This window comes from Ceratosolen solmsi, unplaced genomic scaffold (genome assembly GCF_000503995.2).
Source record: "Ceratosolen solmsi marchali unplaced genomic scaffold, CerSol_1.0 scaffold6, whole genome shotgun sequence".
NCBI classification, from domain to species: Eukaryota; Metazoa; Arthropoda; class Insecta; order Hymenoptera; family Agaonidae; genus Ceratosolen; species Ceratosolen solmsi.
Window position 1 is genome coordinate 11,723,006 of NW_011948414.1, and position 21,440 is coordinate 11,744,445.

Consider the following 21,440-nt stretch of genomic DNA (forward strand, 5'->3'; position numbering starts at 1 on the left):
TAAAGGTTCCAATATATTTTTTATAAGTATAATTATTCATAGTATAGACGAAACGACAAATATAATAAATAAACTATTTCTTTGGGATACATTAAAAAAAGGAACGGCATCTTTATGTTTTTTTAAATATTTACATTTACATCATCATTTGTTCTTTTTTTTATATTTTTAAACAATGAAATATATCAAAATTTTATATTGATATAATTAATAATTTCTAGGATGTATTAACTATATGCCAATATATTATATTGCCCATTAAAATAAGTAATTTTTTTATGATGAATTAAAACAATATTGGCTATGAAAATTCAGAAAATACAGAATTTTTAATTTAAAAAGTGAATGCAATAATTTTATAATTAACATATTTTACTGTAATTTTTATGAAAATAAATATATTCACATTATATAATAAATAAATACAATTTATGTTAGATATATATGATTTACTTCAAAACAAATGAAATTTATAATCATATATTCACATTTTTCTATATATAATTCAATGTATAAACTAAACTAAAGATATTTTCCAAATAAATTAAAATTTTATTGATTGAAAGGGATAGAACAATAATGGAAATTCGAAATTGTAATAGAGAATAAATAATCTTCTTATAATTCAATTATATTTTATTTTTTAAAACAAATCAATAGATTTGTTGATACGTAATTAAAAGTGCAGTAGCAAATTAGTAATGTATGTAAGTGTATCAGATTTTAGAATTCCAATAAATTTTTAGATTTTCATATATTCGTGCAATTAGTTATTTACAGACTTTAGGTTGACCCATAATGTATCGGTCGATATGTCTCATTGATGGCGTAGTCACACAGACACACACACACACACACACACATATATATATATATATATATACGTATTTGCATTTATTTTGCTGTATTTACTGCTTCTTCCTTTGATTATCAACATGTACTGAACTAAACTTTAAAGAACTATAAGTTTATTCCTTTGCAGAAATAGAGCCGTTAGTTAGAGGTGTATGAAGGTCTTCGCTTGAATTACTTAATGATTTGTTTATACTAGCATTCAGCTCAACAGTAGATTCCTGTGAATCAAAATAATAATGAAAATTTTTAATACGTCAAATTACAAAATCTCAATTAAAAATTACTATTACTATATGTACTATATTTCTAATTAAATATCTTAATTCACTGTAAAATAATTGATTCCTTCCTATAAAAAAACACGATTCTGAACAATGTATATTAATTATAACATTATTTTGTTTATTAATATACCTTTTTCATATTTTTAATATCAGTTAAAATTTTCGTTAGAAAAAATTTACATGAAATTGCTTCATAAATAATTTTCATTTATTTATTTCAATTTACATGTGAATCGAACAAAAAAGAATTTTAACTTTTTATTTTTACTGTAATGAAATTAACAATATAATCATTTTTATTATCTATTGATAGAATGTTAAAGAAATAATCATAAACAGAACCAGATTAAAGACATAATTTTTTTTTTTTTTTAAATATGTTACCGATGACCAATATACGATTAAGGAAGAAGAAAATATTTTATGTTTGTTAAAAATGTTTATTGTTTTAATGACTAAAATAATAAATAATTCTGAAATAACATACTTATATATTGTAACGCATATGTGAATAATATATATAATGAAAAAATGAAAATAAAATCTATTCTGTTCTATTCATTATTAAAGCTAAAATAAAAATACAGTTTTAATTTACAAATATGATCAAATATAACAGAAACTATACTCGGTATAAAAAGAAGATAAAACCTATCTAAAGTGACAATCAAAATAATGACTCAGAATTTAAAGAAATATTAATACAAGACGAAGCAAAAGTATCTCTGCATTAGCATGGCTGATTTGCAAAGTAATTAATAGTATCTTACAATATCGCTAACATGTTCATGCGTATTTAGACAAAGACAATTTGTAATATTTATTTATTAGCATATAAAAAAATTTTTGATTGACATAGAAGGAAAAACTCTGAGATGAAGAAATTTTTTTAATCAAACATAAAAAATTCAGTAATTTTAGTTTGTTTAGTTGATTTATGAAAAGTTGTTGACTGATGGAGATAGATAGTATACATTTATATCAAAATCGCTTATGAATATTATAATGTTTGTAGGAAGAAATCAGTATGGAGTTAATAAGGTTTTATAGTGTGACATATTTGTTTTATTAAAATTAATTTTGCTTACAATAGCGATAGGATGACAATTAAAATGTGGTTGACTAGAATTTTTATCCTTTACAATGAGCTCATCACAGTCTTCGTGATTCGATCCATTTAGCTCTGATCGAATTTTAATAGGTGATAAAGCGTTTTCATTATCAGTTGATTTCCCACTATCTGGTGATGGTGGCACATGACTATCTAGTTCCTCCTCTTCTATATGCTCAACTTCTGATTCCTTATTCTCCTGAAAAGAATCACTTTCTTTATGTTCATTTCTATACTTCCTCAATAATATTAAATTTACAATATAAATTTTTTTTAATTTGTCGATAGAGCCATATTTTTATAATAAATTGTAAATAATTTTTAAAAATCAACATAAACTTAAATAAAATTGAAATTTGTTTTCAATCATCTATAATTATAGATAACCTTTTTAATGTTTTGATAACTAATATATATTATATTTATTGACGTTAGCATATCTTTGATATACCGTTTTTAGGTTAAATATAAAAAAATAATTTATTACAAAATAAATTTTTTTTTTACTGTAAAAATTATAATTAATTGTATTATATATTATGCATTTAATTTGTAGAAATAACAAATATTAATGTTTAGATTAAGTTTCTAGAAAAATAGTTTTAAAAAGTAAGCGTTTTGATAAGGCGTAAGCACGTATTAATTGTATAATATTAATTAAAATCTATTATAAAGTATATTAATAATTAAATAATAAAAGTAAAATTTAAAAAATATAATTTTATATATTTAATAAGGAAAAGAAAAATCACATACAATAATATGGTTATACGAAGCAAATAATACATATTACAGGCAAAAAATATATATTATAATGATCACACTGTATAAACATTGATAAAATTATTCTTAACTATATTTAATTAGTTAATTAGTATTTTAATTTATCTTATACTATATGAATTAGAAATATTATGTTATGCGAAAAGGAACAAAGAAATTATTTCAATTAAAAAAAAATTACTGATATTTTAATACTTATTTCATATAGATAAGTGAATTAAATTGTAGACTAGCTTTTATGAATAAAAATACTGTAATTTTTCAAGGTTTAAAATGTAAATTATATTATTTTACGCTTTAAATATAATTTAAAAATTATAGAAAAAACTATTGACAGTGCAGAAATTATATAAAACCACTAATTATATTACATATTATTCATATTTATAAATTAATTATAATTGTAATGTAAATTAAATCTTAGATTTTATTATTAAAAAAAGTGTGATAATTTTACATATTTATTCTACAGTTTAGTAACTATTGGTATTGTATCAAACGTTCGTTAATAACTTTAAATGTAAGATAAGGGTATATAAATATACTATGTTCAAACTTTTTACTTTATAGTTACAATCAACTCGGTTAGATTTAACTATTGGATTTTGGATGTGAAGTTGTATTTTTGCTAATTGCCAATTTTTATATCTTACAGATAGAATGTTCCATTAATCTGTTGGTATATATTCAGATTTTTTGTAGAACAAACAGTTGACAAGAGAAAAATGAATGTCATTTTCTGTCTTCTGTTTGCTCGTATTGGTAACTCGTTACTTTTTTGTTGTTTGCTTTTGCATAAAATCTGAATCGTATTTGATGTATCGTTTGAATTTATTTATTTTATAAAATATATTTTTATTTTTATGAAAAATAAGTTATTTTTATCTTTAACTGTTTTGTAAATAAATATTAAATTTAAAATCTAATAAATGTGTGTGTCTTGAATTAGAGTATATTTTTACAATTATGATGAAAGTTTAATACAAATTTCTAAAATTATTTAACCCTAAATTAATTTTGCACACATTAATTTTAACATTATTTGTACGCATATACTAGATAAAAATAAGAACTTTTAGTTTGTACAAAAATTTTTATTTATGGTTAACGATATAAAATAAAAAGAAAGATTTCTAATATACACGTAATGATTTTAGCCATCAAGCTTTTTGAAAACTGTAATATATGGGGATTCAGAGACAAAGGTGTCTATCAATGATAAAAATATAGAATAATTATTCAATTACAAATAACAAATAATTATAATACTATTTTCACTGTCAGTTTACAGAGAAGATTTGTAAATATTCAAATTATTTTTTTTCTTCACAAAAATATATTAATACGATTCTTATCTTAGAGAGTAATGAAAGAATGATCACATAATTTTTTATATTTCTCGCTTAAACATTTTTACAAGAATTTTAAGATAATTTTAATAAGCTTAATTATAAATATATATGTTATGTATAATTATGTTATGTTATAAATATATTATGTTTTATTCATATTAGTTTTAACTGTTGAAAAAAGCTTTTAAATTTCATAATAAAATTATTCCTAACATCTAACCTGATCTTGTGAAATAGGTGATCCTGAAGATTCAGTATTATTTTGGCTTAAATTTCGTGAATATGTTGTATCTGACTTGGAGCCTAGTTCATAAATATTAATCATATGGACTGCCTGAGCATGAACCATTAGTTCCCATGCAGATGCAAAAGCATCCTTACATAAGACACACAGTAATACAGTTGTTGAATTTCCTGTTATAAAAAAAAATAAAAAACAACGAATCAGAGAATAATATAGAAATAAAAGTGATATTGAAGTATCATAATATAAATTTTAGTAAAATACCTAATGTATTGTATATATTTTAATTATGCCCTCTATAATTAAAAACTAATTTTGTATTTGTATTAAAATATATAACTTATGCATATATAGCATATATAACTATAAATTATCTGTATATATTATTGTTTAATAGTGACATATGAATGATACAAATATTATTAAAAACGGAAAAAATTGTGACAAAAAAACTAAAATATGATATCAAAATTTCATTTATTTAATTTTTTAACTCACTTTTAACAAAATATATTTATTCGTTAATGTTAAATATTTAATTTATTGTGTTTAATTAATATTTAATTAATATTATATTATGTAGGTATCAATGTTTCGAAATATTTATAGAAACATTAAATATTTTATTCAAGGGTTACTTTTTTCATTCTTATTGAAATATAATTTATTATACTTAAGCCGTTTTTATTACAAGTTTACGATAAAATTTAATGAGAATGTGGGTTATAATATGCGATATCTTAAATAAAATGAATTTTTAAGTATAACAATATAAAAAACTATAAGAAATCTTTAATTTAGTTCATTTGAGAGGTACTTAGAGAAACAGAAAATAAGTGATAGGATAGAGGTTTCGAGTGCTAGGTAGTTTTTACACACTAATGGTTCATTACATACGTACTTGAAGTGGTACCATTGAATGTGTGACATTTACAAGTAAACCGCAGCTTGCAGTATTCTCGCTTATGTTCAAATAGCTCTCCGAGATCCGTGAACATTTCTCGACAATTGCCGCAAATTAGTATGTCGGGATTGCCTGAAAAGGTCATTGAGAGTTAGCATTGAAAGTTTATTCCTACCATTTTATAATTTATTTAATAATTTTGATGATAATTGAGATGAAATGTTTAAAATCTATGAACCATTTGTCGTAGGAAGATTGTGATAAGATGTGCAATTTCTATCTTAGAATCTTTAATTCTAATAATATATATAGGTATGCAAATACATAATAGTAAAATCAATTTAATGTATGTTTAAATGATCTACTTAAATATACTAATAAATTTTTATTATGAAAATATTTTTAATACTCTTATTAAATTTATAATATGATATTTATACATAATACGATATTTTTACACAACTGCTTAAAATAAGAAAATAATAATTATTGCTGCAATAAAAATATTATTAATTCTTGAAAAAATTAAACAGTTATTGATTGTATAAAATTTTTATTATAATTAAAAGTTTAATAAATTACATGTATTATCATAGTTTTCCTGTAAAAAATAGTTCATAGATTTTAAATATTTATGTATATATATATATATATATATATATACGCATTATTTATACTTCATTGCATACATTTATTTTTATAACGTTATATCTGAAAATTATTATTTTAATAAGCTATCAGAAATTAATGAATTATTAAATTATATATAAAAGAAAAAAATTTATGAAATAAAAATATTATTCTGATGTGACTTTTCATTACAGACTAGAAGAATTATTCTTCTATATATATATATATATATATATATATATATATATATATATATATATACACACCAAACCTCTGGTAGATTGATGCTTATTTCTGTAAACAGGGATAGTAATAGTAAAACTCACTGTAAACTTTTAATTGGCCAAAGTCCTGTATAGTATTGATTGAGACTTTCGATTGCTTAGAATATAGTTGATATAGCTGTTGTTGTTGTTGTTGCTGCTGCTGTTGTTGTTGTTGTTGCTGTTGAGAACGTGTAGTCGGCATCAGTCGCGGTCTTTTCAGTGGAGGTACCGAACGCGAAGGAAAAGCCGTGGATGTGCAGTAGCTATAATTAAAATAAATAATAATTTTGAATAAGCATAATTAAAATTTGATAATGTAAGTAGCAGTATTTTATCTTACAAGGATATACAAATTCTCATTGATATTGCATCTTTTAGAAAGTATCTCGTTTATCGAGTGAATAATATTAATTTATATATTAATTAGTCTAACTAAATAAATTTATAATTAATATTATTATTGCGTTAAAAATATTTAATACGTTCACACTTTCGTGAATCATTTTGTTTACAAAATGATGTTACTCTATTTATTTTTAATATTTTATCATAAATTAAATATATTATTGTAACTGTATATATGTTATTATTTATTATTAATGAATAAAATAATTATATATAAAAATGTACTCGTCTAGATTGCATATAATTTTTTATTAAATTAAATATCTTTTAGTATAAATTATATTTTAATATAAATTAAGAATTTATACTACATATGTATAGTAGCTGTAAAGCATTATAATACCTAAATATAAAACTTATCGGTAATATTTTATTCTAAAGTTTAAATAAAAATATAATCTATTTTATATATCATTTTTCTTAGTCGAAAGTTTCTAGAGAATAAACTAAAATATTTTTCAAATCTATTTCATCAACCAATTTTTTTACAATAATGTCTTAAAGAGTCACAATAATCGAACAAAATAAAAATATTAAAAATAATATTAAATTATAATTCTAAAAATATTCATGTGAATTTTACGGTAATGATGTGGAAAATAGATTTTAACTTTTTATTACTTAACGTATATAAAGCTTAGGCATGATTGCGTCTCAAATATTTTCTTTTTTCATTATTATATAATAAATTTAAAGAATAAAGTTATCTATTATTATGCTATTAAATAGATACAAAATTATTTAATAATGTAATCAATTTAATACTTCAACATGAGTTGGTTCAAATTCTTGTCTCTGTTAGTAATTCAAACCGTCTACTATCTAATATATAAGTTTATTTTATTTTTAAATCATGTAATCAGTAATTAAATATATTAATATATAATCGTAAATACTTTTCTATTATCATTAGTATTAGCATAAAAAAACCGATATTCGGTTTGTATTTGGAAAATTTTTAAGAAACATTAAAGAAAAAACAGATGTTATTTTACTGAAAAAATATCGTCAATATATTATTGCTAATCTTGACAATGGTTGATAATAAGCATCGGTGTAAGTTTAAATGTCATCTTATAATTGAATATAATAGATTTTTAATTAAACTAAAATTATTGTAATTTAATCGAATTATATTTGGTAAGGTACAATTAACATAATTGCCGATCTAAAATATTATCAAATGAATTTATAATTTAAATATGTAAATTAAAATTTATTTTATGTTTAAAAGATAGTAATATATTTATTCTTTCAAAAGCTTGATTTCACAATTTCTAGATAACTAATATTTATAAAATATATTAAATCTTAACACATTTTAGTTATAGTTTATAAAAATTATATAAAAAAAAAAGTTTCGTAAAAGATTGAGCTATTTATTATATTTTGTATTAAAGGAAAACTTTAAATTCAATTCTGATAAATTATGTCAATTATAAATAATTATATTTATATATTATTAGGGATAGAATATAGAGTCTCAAATATAAACTATTTTTTATACGATATAATGAGATATTTTAATATTTAAATTAAAATCTGAAATAGAGGCGATGTTCTTTATTAGATTTTTTAAATATTGTTTATAACAACAATATAATTAAAATTTATTGTAATAGCATTTAAAATTAATTGATAATTTGAAGTTTATGTACTACGAAAAAGAATTTGTCTTATTCTTAGAATTTATTAAGCATAAAAAATATAATATAACTGTAATTCAAAATTTGATTTAATTAATTTCTGTAATCCTTTAATTAAATTATTAATTATTTCATTTCTATAGATAATTTTTATATTTCAAAAACTTTAAATCAAATTTGTTTCTACTTAGTACATGTTTTATGTCTTAATGCATTGTTTTAGTTCTATGCCTAAGTATATGTCTGTTGATAAATTTAAGAAGAAATTTTGTTATGAAAAAATAGAACACTACTTATAAATTCTTTTCCTAAATTACATTTATAATTTATAAATATAACGAACATTTCTTATACACAAATATTTGTTTTACATAATAAGAAATTAATGTACACCGTTAGTTGTTCTGTTTGTAGATTTTTTACTTTGTATATTATTAAGGTTTACATGATTTAACATTAAACAATTCTTCTGTACGCAAATTAATTTGTATATATATATAGTATTGGAAAAATGAGTAATATGCCCATTGCTAAAAAACAGACTATCAAAATGAAGTTGAATCAGAAAGAAAAATATAAAGGGAATAAATTGATCCGTCAATCAAACAGTTAAACTTTTTTCTTTGGTACAAGAACTGCAGTGAAAAATCTATTATTTTGTAATTATTTATGGTTTTAGGGGAGACGTAATACTGGTTTGAAATGAATATGCAAATTCCAATAAGAATTAAAAAATAAAATTTTCTGCGGCTTATTCAATAAGACATATAAATGACTATATTGATATAAAAGGATTTACAAAAAAATTTACTAAAAATATATTTTGTTCAGTATTTTAATGGAATTTAATTTAATTTAAATATTTTTATTCGTTAATGGATTTTTGAATATATACATACATATATCAACTAAATTTTTACTAATATTTACTGAATATATAAATGCACATATAGTTTTTACAGAGTAAAAAAATGTTATTAATTGAAAATTTAATAATTTTATATTTAATAAAATTTATTCTTACGCATAAATATTAAATTTTTTTACACATTATAATAAAAATATATTATAAGTATGTAATTGTAATGTGAATTTTTAATTTTAATTTACAAATAATCTATTGAATATTGATAGAAAAAAAGTTATTCAAAAATTTTAAATGAAATTTATTAAGCTAATTCTTTATTTATGTTTAATTTTTGATAGCAATTACCATAATATTTAAATATACATTTTTAATATAATTAAAATTAATGAAGTTTATTTATCAATAATACACTATTTATTAAAATTATTTATAAAATTAATAATAGTCATATTTTATTAAATATTTTATCATCCTTAAAATAAAATGAAACCAACAAGAAAAGAGGAAAGGAATGTGCAATCGAATTGAAATAAATTTGTATAATATATAATTAAATATCTTAGCCGATTTATGATTCGATAAAGCAAATTCAATAATAGTATATTTATACAAATTATTCCTCATTGTTTTATTAATGATAACAATTTTAATACAACACATATACATGCGCGCGTGCGAACGCAAGCACATGTGCACACATGCACACAGGCACACACACTTTAGTTTGAATTATTTAGTAGAGTTATTTAGTTGAACTATTTAGTTCAATATGAAGTATGGTAATATATTTGCAGTAAGTGATGTAAGTGATAATGATCCATTATCAGAGTTGAAGTTTATAGATTACTACTTATAAATATGCAAGAAATTTTCAGTCTTTATTTTATTAACAAAAGGATGAAAGAAGAATAATAAGTTTAAGTATTTGTATATACACGAAACTGCGGCAAGGAAAGGAGACATTTTTCGTTTTTTGATGAGAAACGTGACTTATACAGGATACTTATGTATTGAGGAATGTGTAGAGCTAGGGAGCATGATGTATATGTACAATTAAATAAATCGCATACGTATTTACTTGATATGTATATTGTATAAATGCTGTGCTTCATTCTCTTACATAATACAGTGAAAATGACTAATGATAAATTGTTTTTGGTAGATTCGTCTGTTACATGACAAAATATATTGATAATGAGTTTTAAACAATAATAATCATATTATTATTGCTATACAAATGTTTTATCATTGTATTAAAATATTAATATATATTATTAAAATAAAACGAAAAACTGTAATATCAAATTACATGTATTTAATTTTATAGAATTTTCAAGAAGTATACTTTTAAATTACATATTTAATTTCATAATAAAATAATTTTTTGTATAGTTAAAATTTTTTATAAAGATTTCTTAAACAATTTCTAATATTCATTAACTCAAGAATAAAAAAACAATCATAAGAGCTCAAATAGCCGAAGATATCGTATATAATAATAGCAGAAATATATATATATATATATGTTCTTTGAGATTTATTACAAATATATTATTGTTATGAAAAACTAATTAATGTCTTTAAAAAGAAGTTTCTGTCAAATTTATTAATATTGTAAATAATAAAAACGTTTCGTTTTTCAAAAAAATTTCGTTCAATACATTGGCTATACTAATCTCATTATTCTATGATTAAATTAATTTTAATTTGTTAATTTTAATGTTTATATTTTAATATATTGGATTCTATAATTCATGTAAAATATCATTTTCTTAAATTGATTTCAATTGCATTGTCTTGTCAAATTTAGTTAATAATAAAAAAATATCATACATTTTAATTTTAAAGGATAATTTTATTTTTAATAACATTATAAAGTTAATATTGCTTTTAAATACTGCTTTTAAAAGTCAAGATGTTTAATAATTGTTATTCTTTATTATTAATATATTCATAAATTTTCATTAATAAATTGAATTTATATAAAATTGTATATTTTAATTTAATTTTCATAATAGATTTCTAATTGTTGTGTATTATTTGAAATATATTTTAAAAACGATTGTGATTTTAGAAAGCGTTTATATAAGTTTAGGAAAATTTCTGCAGCAACAGCAAGCTTGAGCTTGATTTAATCGCTGACCTGTCAGACACTGCGTAATATGGACTTTTGGTGGTAGGCAACGAAACTGGAAGGAAGTCGCGAAGGAGATAATGGCAGTTCCATGAAAGTTTTGCTAAATGAGAGATACTTCGATGTTGGTATTGATTTGTCCCTGTAACATGCATTGAAATAATATGAATATTAATATTTGTCGTCTATTATTCAACATTTTTATTCGGCTTATTTTTTTATTAATCAACTTCTGTTCTTCTTTATTTGATTTACTGATATTAAGATAATGACTAATATTAAGAAATTAAGAAACTTTTCATTTTTGTTAATGTTTGTACTTATAATTGTTACATTCATAATTTCATCATAAGTGAGTTAAAATATAAATTATTAATAAAAAATTTAATAAAACTTGGTTTGCTATATATATATATATATATATATATATATAAATTAATTTTTTAAATTTGTATTAATGACTTTTATCATGATAAAATGCCTATACTTAATCATTTTCCTATATAAGGGTTAACGAAATATTGTTGAAAGTAGAAATAGCTATTTCTCATTTGGTAATACATTCATTATATTATTTAATTAGATCTTAGTAATTAGAAAATTTTAAACATTTTTACATAATAATATTATTAAGTATACAAATTTTTAATTATTTATTTGTTAGTGCATTTAATATATATAAGAATAAGAAAACGAATTGTTATTTTATAATGTACCAAGTTGTAATTGTTAACGTTAATAAATACAAATAGTTATTGCAATTATTCATTTGATTTCCTGCTATTATTTATATCTTTTTTTTTTGGTAAATAAATGTATAATTTGAAATAAGAAAATAGTAGCACCAAAATACTTGGATATACATGAGTTGATACATAATACGAAAGATATAAGTATCTCTAAACTAGTTATTATACCATGGAACAGGATATGAACAAGACACTAAAGACAAAGAAACTCAAGATTGTTAAGGTATTCAATAATGGAAAAACGACCAAACGAATGATGCACATAAAAAAAGATAATTTGAGAATGTTTAACTTTTAATTATTTGGCATTACTATTTTAATTTACAAAAAAAGTTTTTATACTTTATCTCAATAATGTCTTGTTAATTATTTCGGAAAAAGGGACTATTACAAAAAATCACGTATATACAATATAAATGATGTATAACATTTTTATAAAAGTAAAGTATATTTTTTAACAAATACAATTTTTACATTTGCTTTTTATAATACTATAAAGAGAAAAATATATGTAAATTATTGATATTAATATTATTATTTTTTTATTATTTTGTATTTTCATTATTGGCATAAGTTGATGGGAATTTTCAGTATAGATTGAAATAATTATAATGTTAATATTTTAATGAAAATAAATTCAATTTTTAATTGTATCAAACATATTTAAATATTTAAATATTTATAAGATATAATATTTTACAAAGCCGTTAAGAGAAGAGAAAAGAAATTAAGGAATTTAATTAAATCTAATATTTATAATTTACATATCATATATTTTTTTATACGGTTTTTATATTTATAATACTAACATATTTAAAATAGTTGAGTCTTAATTGATAATACCGTTAAGTAACGGACAGAATTCCGAAAAATAGCATTGTTAATATATTACTTTTAACGATTAGTTTTGTAAATTTACGAATTGCTATTTATTATTTTATATTTAAAATAAATTTCAAAATATATTATAAATGTATTTTCTCTCAAATGCAATTGATATAAGTGATACAAGATTAAATTTAATCATTTAATACATACCGGCATTACTTTGTTTATTCCTTCTTCTATAAGTTTTTTTAATAAGGACGCGAGTACAATCATTCTCATGCTAATCCCGACCAAATCTACTTACCTTTGTTGAGGGATATAAATAGATTGTTGTTGATCAACAATATATGATGATTAGCTAAATGTGTTTAGCATTATCCGTTATATTACTGATCTTACCTTATATATACAAATCAGATTTTCTTGATATACTAATAAATAAACAAAAATATATTTAACATTAAAAGTTAGATATAAGATTATTATAAATGTATTGTTAACACATAAGTGTAAAGAAGATTTTCAAAGGAATGTTTTCATTGCAATACTTTTTTATTTTATTGTTTCGTACTAATTGTATTTATTAGAATCATCTTCCAAAGAATATTGGGATAGATCCAAAAGATATTACGATCTCAATTTTATAACAGTAACATTTAACTTAAATATTGACTAATTTCTGGAAGTAAATTAGTTTAAAACATTGGATCATTTGACAATTGGATGCATGATGTTTACGGCGGAAGTCAAAAGGTCTGATAAATATATTTAAAAAAAATATATATTCTCTTAATATATATATATATGAGAGCGTAGACATTAGTTCCTTACATTCTTTTTTTCTGGATTACAAAGTAATGGCAGATTATCGGATACGGGTACTAGGAATAACAGTATATGCTCTTAAGTAGTACAACTTAAATCAAATTCGATTGCACAACCAAAATTTATGTGACCTAAGTATTTAGATAGCCAATTTTCAATAGTAAAATAAAACACTTATTTGTTACGATAAATTTTTATATAAAACATAAAGAATATAAATAAGAAAAACAAAGATTATAACTGAATAAATAAAACGATGACAACTGAATAAGTATTTATGTAAAAAACTTTAATAAAAGAGTATGTAAAATTCAAATTATGTGTATGTTTGTGTGTTGTATCTAAGAAAGAGAGAGTGTGAGAGAGATATATACAAAAAAGAGAAAGATAAATTTTTCCTATATAAATTTAAAAATTTATATTTACTCAGTATTATTGTATTCAATAAATAAATTTTGTAGAATATAATATTTAATACTCTTTCCTTCTGTTTCATTTTAATTTCATATTTTATGCCTAATTCAAAAAAAAATTATAAAAGATAATAAAATATTCATTTGAAATAAAGCAGGTATTATTAAAAGAAGCAATACTGCAATAATTTGTTAAATTAAAAAGAAAAAATTAAAAATTAAAAATCAAAGCTATATTATTTTTATCGCAATAAAAATTTAATTTTATATACGTATGTATAAGTAAGGATGAATAAGCTATCCAATTATAGCATAAATATTATATTAAAATAAATTTCTTCTTAAATTACAGTTCCCCATTAATTATTATAAATCGGCTAAAATGCGTAATATTGTAAATGTGGGGAAGTCTATTTTTAAGACATTATTATAAAAAAATACCAATTTATAAATAAATATTAATATATAAATTTATTATTTTCCAAAAGTGTTTGAAACATTTTGACGAAATACATTGAAAATAATAGCACAAATTACAAAAACATAATTTGCAATATATAATGTTTAAGATTTCTATTTATGATTTCGAATTAATATTTAAGTATCACTACAATAAAATCTTACTATTGAATGTTTGTTATAATAATAGTTATAATTTTAAAAGTAATATGCATTTGAATTACAAGATAACACAAAATTTTTAAGCAAGTAAACAAGAGCGTGATGACATAAATATCTCTGTTTGTGTTTCCTAATTATTAAAATCATTTTTGCATTTAGTTGAAGTGTAAAAATATTTAATATATTTATTTACTTCATTTTTCTTTTATTAGATGGTTGCACTTCTTTGTTTTCATCTCCAATAATTTTGATCGATTTTTGTCATTAACAGCAATAAAATTTCTTAAAAATATATTTTCTTGTTATTCTTATTTGCTCATTTATTCCATTTTTATATTTTATTTTTCCTGTATAATTTTCTTAATTCGATATAAATGTTATTCGTTAAATATTAATGAACGGGATATTGTCATTATAATTAAAACTTTGATAATCTATTTAAAGAAATAATCTCTATTGGTTTACATCTATATAATATTTATGGTCTTTATTATTGTATTTAGTTATCAATTTTCTTATATTTATAATTCACCATTGTATTTATAAAATAATGACCTTTACTGTATTTATAGAATGTAAGATTTTATTTTCAATATGTTTTTTAATGAAAAAGAATTTAAATAATTTTTAAGTGAATTTTAAAAATGTTTTATATTTTTTATAAGCATTAAAATTTCTTTTATGCGTAATAACTATTTACAATGTAATAAATAAATCAAAAGAACTTTACTATATTTATTATACATATCAATTTTGAATTTTATAAGAATAGTAAAATAACTTTTTTTCTTATATTTTTAATCAATGTGATTAAACTAGTTAATTAACTGTGAAGGAATACTATTAAATAAAGTAAAAGTAAAATTTTTGTAGTTGTTACAGAATGTAAAAAAGTATATTTTATTATTAATAATATTATTGATATTAATGTCAATATTATTTAATGTAAATAAAATATTAAAAAAAAATTTAATTATCTGATATAATTTCTAATTCAAGTTTAATTGTTAATCCAATCGATGCTATTTTTTTATTTTTATATTGCTTTTATCATGTAAGATATCAAAATGTAATGATTGAAATGAACAATAGAATTATTATAAGTTATAACATCTTATAATTTAAAATAATAAATAATCTACAAATATAATTAATATGTACATATATAATATATATGTGCTGTTAAATTTCAATATTCTAAATAAGATTTTTAATTGTTATGGAATTATTTAAAAAGATTATTCCTATAGTTTTGTACAAGTGAAAGAAGATCGGAACAATAAATTTATTAAACGATTATTCTTATGTACTTGAACTTTTAGTCTTATTAATGCTGTACTATTTCAGTATGAATATAATTTTCGATCTAATTAAAATATAATAGTTTGAGTTTTAAATATTACTTACCGAACTCAATGCAAAGCTTTTAGTGATACTTCAATTTATTTTATTCAACTTACCTATCGTAGTAATAATCCCTGCAAAAGAAAAATATTTGAATAATAAAAATATAAATAATTTCATTAAAATGACATTGTAAAATTAGTTAGTAAGTTTTTAATAATAATATATATTTATATAACTTAAATTTTGTTATGAAAGTCATGTATCTAATTGAATGTTTTGTTAGTAAATAAATCATTACTAAAATATACATTTGAAATAAAATTAGAATATACGCGTGGTACATATTGTATAAAAAAAAAAACAAATTTTATATTATTGTTTCACACATTAAAATTTCGGAGATTACAATCAAGAATTTACAACGGCAATTTTTGTATTAATCTCACTCTTTGTTCATTAATTTCATTTAAATTATATATGTAAACATTTTAGCATATACATAAATTTATTCAAAGAAGAACAACATACACATTTATTTAAAAACTGATATTATGGAACTATAACATAAATTATTTTAAATCCAACATTTCAAAATTAAAAATAAGAATCATATTTATGGTAGTATATTATAGAATTGATGTATTTATATTTATATGATGATTATATTTATATATATGAAAAGAAATAATATTCCTTAAATAATTTTTCGAAGTTCCATTTATTAATAAATATATCAGAAATAGAGAAATAGTAGAAATAGAGTAATAAATAGTAACTTCTTTCCAGCCTAATATTTATGTATATACTTTTACATATATAATAAAGAGGATTTTAAATTATGGCAATCTTATTTAATACGAGTTTTATATATATAAATAAATATTAGGCTAGAAAAAAATTATGAAGTAATTTATTTCTGATATTCAAACTATTCTCATTTAAATATACAATTTATAAATATTGATATAACATTACTTTAAACAGTATTCGTGTTTATTATTTTTCTTAATTGTAATACATTTTTTAAAGAAAAATAATTATAAATAAGTTATTTAAATCATGACAATATGATAAATATAATTTAAAATGCAATTATTAATAATTTATTTCCAGATTAATATAAAATTGAATAGTTTTTTGTTGTAAAAAAATAATATTCCAATAATTTTGAAATATTGTATATTTAAATTAATTATAATTGTGTAAAAAAATATTTAAAATAACAAAAAAATATTGTATTCTGTAATATTATAAAATTTGATTTAGAATAATATAGATTCGCGTATTATATTAAATAAGTGGATAAAATGATATAGAAGAAAATACTGAATAAATTTGCAACTCTTGCTCAAAAACAAGAGTAAAATTCTGCGTACGAGACCTGCTTTAAAATAAGTATAACAATTGATGTTAGCTGGAAGAACGTGATATACAATAATACAAATTTAAATAAAAAGAGTATGAAAACGTAAGAAGTGGAATGTTGTAAAAAATAAATATTATTTATATTGAATACAATGGATAGAGCTGAAAAATAAATCATTAATAATGATAAATGGAAAATGTATAAATAAACAATGTATAAATAGAAAAATAAGAATAAAGTCGAAAAGTATGTGGAATGAGAATGAAAGAGGGAGACAAAAAAATAACCATACAGCAAATAAAGAAATATTGAAAAATATTTAAAAATAATCAGTTATATGAAATGAAGAGACATCACATTAATGACAAGCAAGAGTAGATATAAAAATATTCACATATACTGGATAATATATTATAGTTAAAAATTTTAAGTAAAATTAAAAGTAAATTTTTCAAAAGATTATTTGAATTTTTATTTTAAAAAGTTCTAAGCGAAAGTTAATAAAACTACTTTAATAGATTCTAGAATTGAGATGTTATCAGATATGTGACTTAGCGTGAGAATGCAATCCGGAATTTCAATTGAAACGGCGCAATTTTGTTTCAAGATGAAGGAATACTTTTTTATAGGGAAATCTATACTTCTTCGAATTTTCTACATGTTATAATGTAAAGTGTATATATTATAAATACATATATAGATAATAAAAATTAATTGCTCCAAGAAAATGTTAAATATTTTTAATGTTATTTGAAATCATTAAATATGTAATATATCAATATAGAATAATATAATTTAGTAAAAATTATTTATTAAATCTTAGAAACTCGTTTATTATTTGTGACTATTTATAATATTTAAATAATTAGTTTTATATTGTTACCCACACAGATGCTTGCACATTCACACCTATACAAAGAAATACACATATATATATATATATATAATGAGATTGTGATATGACTATGAATGTATTTATTTATCAATATATAATGTTTTTATTCAACCTAAAATTTGAATTAATTTTATATTTGAAATTTTAATTTAAATTAGTTACTTTTGAAATAAATTAATAAAAAATAAAACAATAAAGTACAGATAAAGACTGAATTTGCTGAAATTATCGATCTCCAATGATTTATTCTAACCATGTAAAAAAATAGTTTCGCACTCGATGTACAATTTAAAAATGTAAATATACTAATTAAATTGGTGATTATTTTATATTTATCTTTTGTTATAATTTTTGGATTATATTCCTTAATAAGCTATTTTTTTTATTAAATTTATTAACAAGTGGTGAAAGCCATAAATTATTGAAATTACTTTAACAACTGCGAGTATTAAAAAAAGTAAACGAAAAGGCTAATTTTACACATATAAAGTTATAGAAGAAGTGAAATATTGAAGCACAGTAAAGGCAATAGTCAGTGTTTACGTTTCTATTATTATTTCAAAGAAAATATTTAAATATAAACTGTTCGATGAAATTAGAAAGAGATTGTCAATCAAAAATATCATCTGGTAATGTTGCCGTCATCAATAACGCAACATCTTATTTTCGCTATATCATATGCATAAATTACTAAACTCAATATAAGATTTAACGTAAATTTGATGTAGTCAATTTCAGACACAATGCAGCATATGATATACTGACTGTGAATATCGACTTGATACTGTGTTTAAACTACAATAAAGTTCGTCATCATGGATGCCAATAAGCTTATAATTAGTATCGATTATTTGTAAAGCTATACTTTACGAATTTACTTACGAAAGGACTCGCTGATATTTAAATTAACTGTTCAACATAACCAATTTTTATTGAAAGAAATAACATAAGATTAAAAATGGCAACACCATACTATTAAATTCTTACTAAATTTCTATATATTATAACATCTTAAATATTAAATCTTTTCCGAATAATGCAATTACAGCATAGGTTTATTGTAAGCTACTCGATTTATGTTCAACTATACACTATTACATAATTAAGAATGAAACACTAATAGATATAGAAATATCATCTATCAAAATAAAATTATTTTACCTAATGTTATTCTTTCGTTAATTTTTGGCAGATCTCTGTCTAAAAGATCAAATATTGTGCTTTTGATTGAGTAATATACAGTGTCTAGTAAATGATAATTATTATATTGATATGTGTAATGATTTCGTTACAAACTGATGTTTGGCCAAATTTGTTTATATATTCATTGCTCATAGTTTTCAAAACATTTATTAGATAAGCTACAGGAATAGTTCATAATAATATAATTCACAAAACAAAAAATTTATAGTTTAGTAATGATAATAATATGCCTGAATGGATGTTGTAATAATATTAGTATTAATTACAATTTAAACAGTTTTAGTTTACATGAAAAGTTTTTGATTATTATGATATAAGGTGGCGATAAATTCATACAAATTTTGAAAATAAAACTATTTTTTTTAACATTTTTGACAACGATGAAAAATCGATATCTGCTATTTTTCACTATGTGTACTATAAATCAATATCTGTAAAAATATATAACTCAATTGTATTTATTTATTTTTAATTATATAATTGTACTCTGTGTACAACCATTTTTCGATGTAGGCAGTGTTTCGTAGCTTAACACAATTTCGAATGATTCGATATGATATGATATGATGTATATATACACATTATTAGAAATGTTAAATCATTGATGACAATGATCTATTTGTATTTCAGTACAAATAATTGTAATACTTAAAGTTAAGTAAAAACAAAATGATTAACGTTATTTGATGTCATTATTTCTCTATTCACAACTGTTGCGGTGTATATTTAAATAAAAGTTAAAAATTTTAATTCATATAAAGAAATTTACTTATAATTACTAGTATATCTTTTTATCAAATATCTATAAAGACTCTTATTCGGTGTCATACACTATGTTTACTATTAAAGTACCAAATAATTTATAAAGGCATATATATACAATAAGTATTTAAATGTATTAGACATATGATGTTTAATGAAATAAAAAAACTATACCAAGTCCTTCATCTACAAAAAAAAATTTGTTAGACTTATTACTATATAAGGCTCAATTTGCAATAGATTTAATGGTAATTAGATATATTAACTGATTTAATAATAATATAAAAATTATTGAGAAATTTAAACCAGTAAATATATTAAAATAATGTAATTTAAATTGAATTTTAATTAAGAAACATATGAAATATATATTTTAAAAATATTAATTCATATATAAATTTTAAAATAATATGTATACTATTTCTAATTCAATTTATATTTCTGGTATTCGTTTGGATAGTCTGTAGGATTCTATATTGAATTATGCACATTTAAAAAATCCAATAAGGGTAGATTCCCAATGCGCATGTCTCAAAAAATCTTTTTATCTCCATTATCTGTGAATATTACGAATTTTTGTCGATGCATTCAAAATAATTTTCTAATTCATATCTAAAATTAAAGTAAACGTACACATCAAATCACGATAGGAGCAAAATTACTGTAAATATATATATATATATATATATATATATATATATGTTATACAAAAGTCTATATGATATATAAATCTCCACATATAAAAAATTAGATAAAGTGAAAAATCATTTACTTATATATTTACTTATATAGCATGATTATATTCAAGTTTAAATAAATAAATTTATTTTTCAATCGAATTTAATTCAATCTAGGATCCCTTTTCCTTCCTCATTCTTTTCAACCCTTCTCTATCTTTCACTATTACCATATATATATATATATATATATATATATATATATATATATA

The 21,440-nt window shown here is 20.5% G+C and overlaps 1 protein-coding gene across 1 annotated transcript in view; it reads right to left on the reverse strand.

Moving 5' to 3' along the window:
• Positions 1 to 876: 876 nt before the first annotated feature.
• Positions 877 to 21,440, reverse strand: part of LOC105368089 (uncharacterized) — a 58,817-nt gene continuing 38,253 nt past the window's right edge. The window contains exons 4-9 of the mRNA XM_011506994.1: positions 16,379 to 16,396; positions 6,490 to 6,692; positions 5,531 to 5,665; positions 4,606 to 4,799; positions 2,228 to 2,449; positions 877 to 1,073 (exon numbers count right to left, since the gene is read on the reverse strand). Coding sequence (XP_011505296.1) covers positions 969 to 1,073; positions 2,228 to 2,449; positions 4,606 to 4,799; positions 5,531 to 5,665; positions 6,490 to 6,692; positions 16,379 to 16,396 — 877 coding nt within the window. The 3' untranslated portion in view covers positions 877 to 968. The remainder of the gene's footprint in view (positions 1,074 to 2,227; positions 2,450 to 4,605; positions 4,800 to 5,530; positions 5,666 to 6,489; positions 6,693 to 16,378; positions 16,397 to 21,440) is intronic.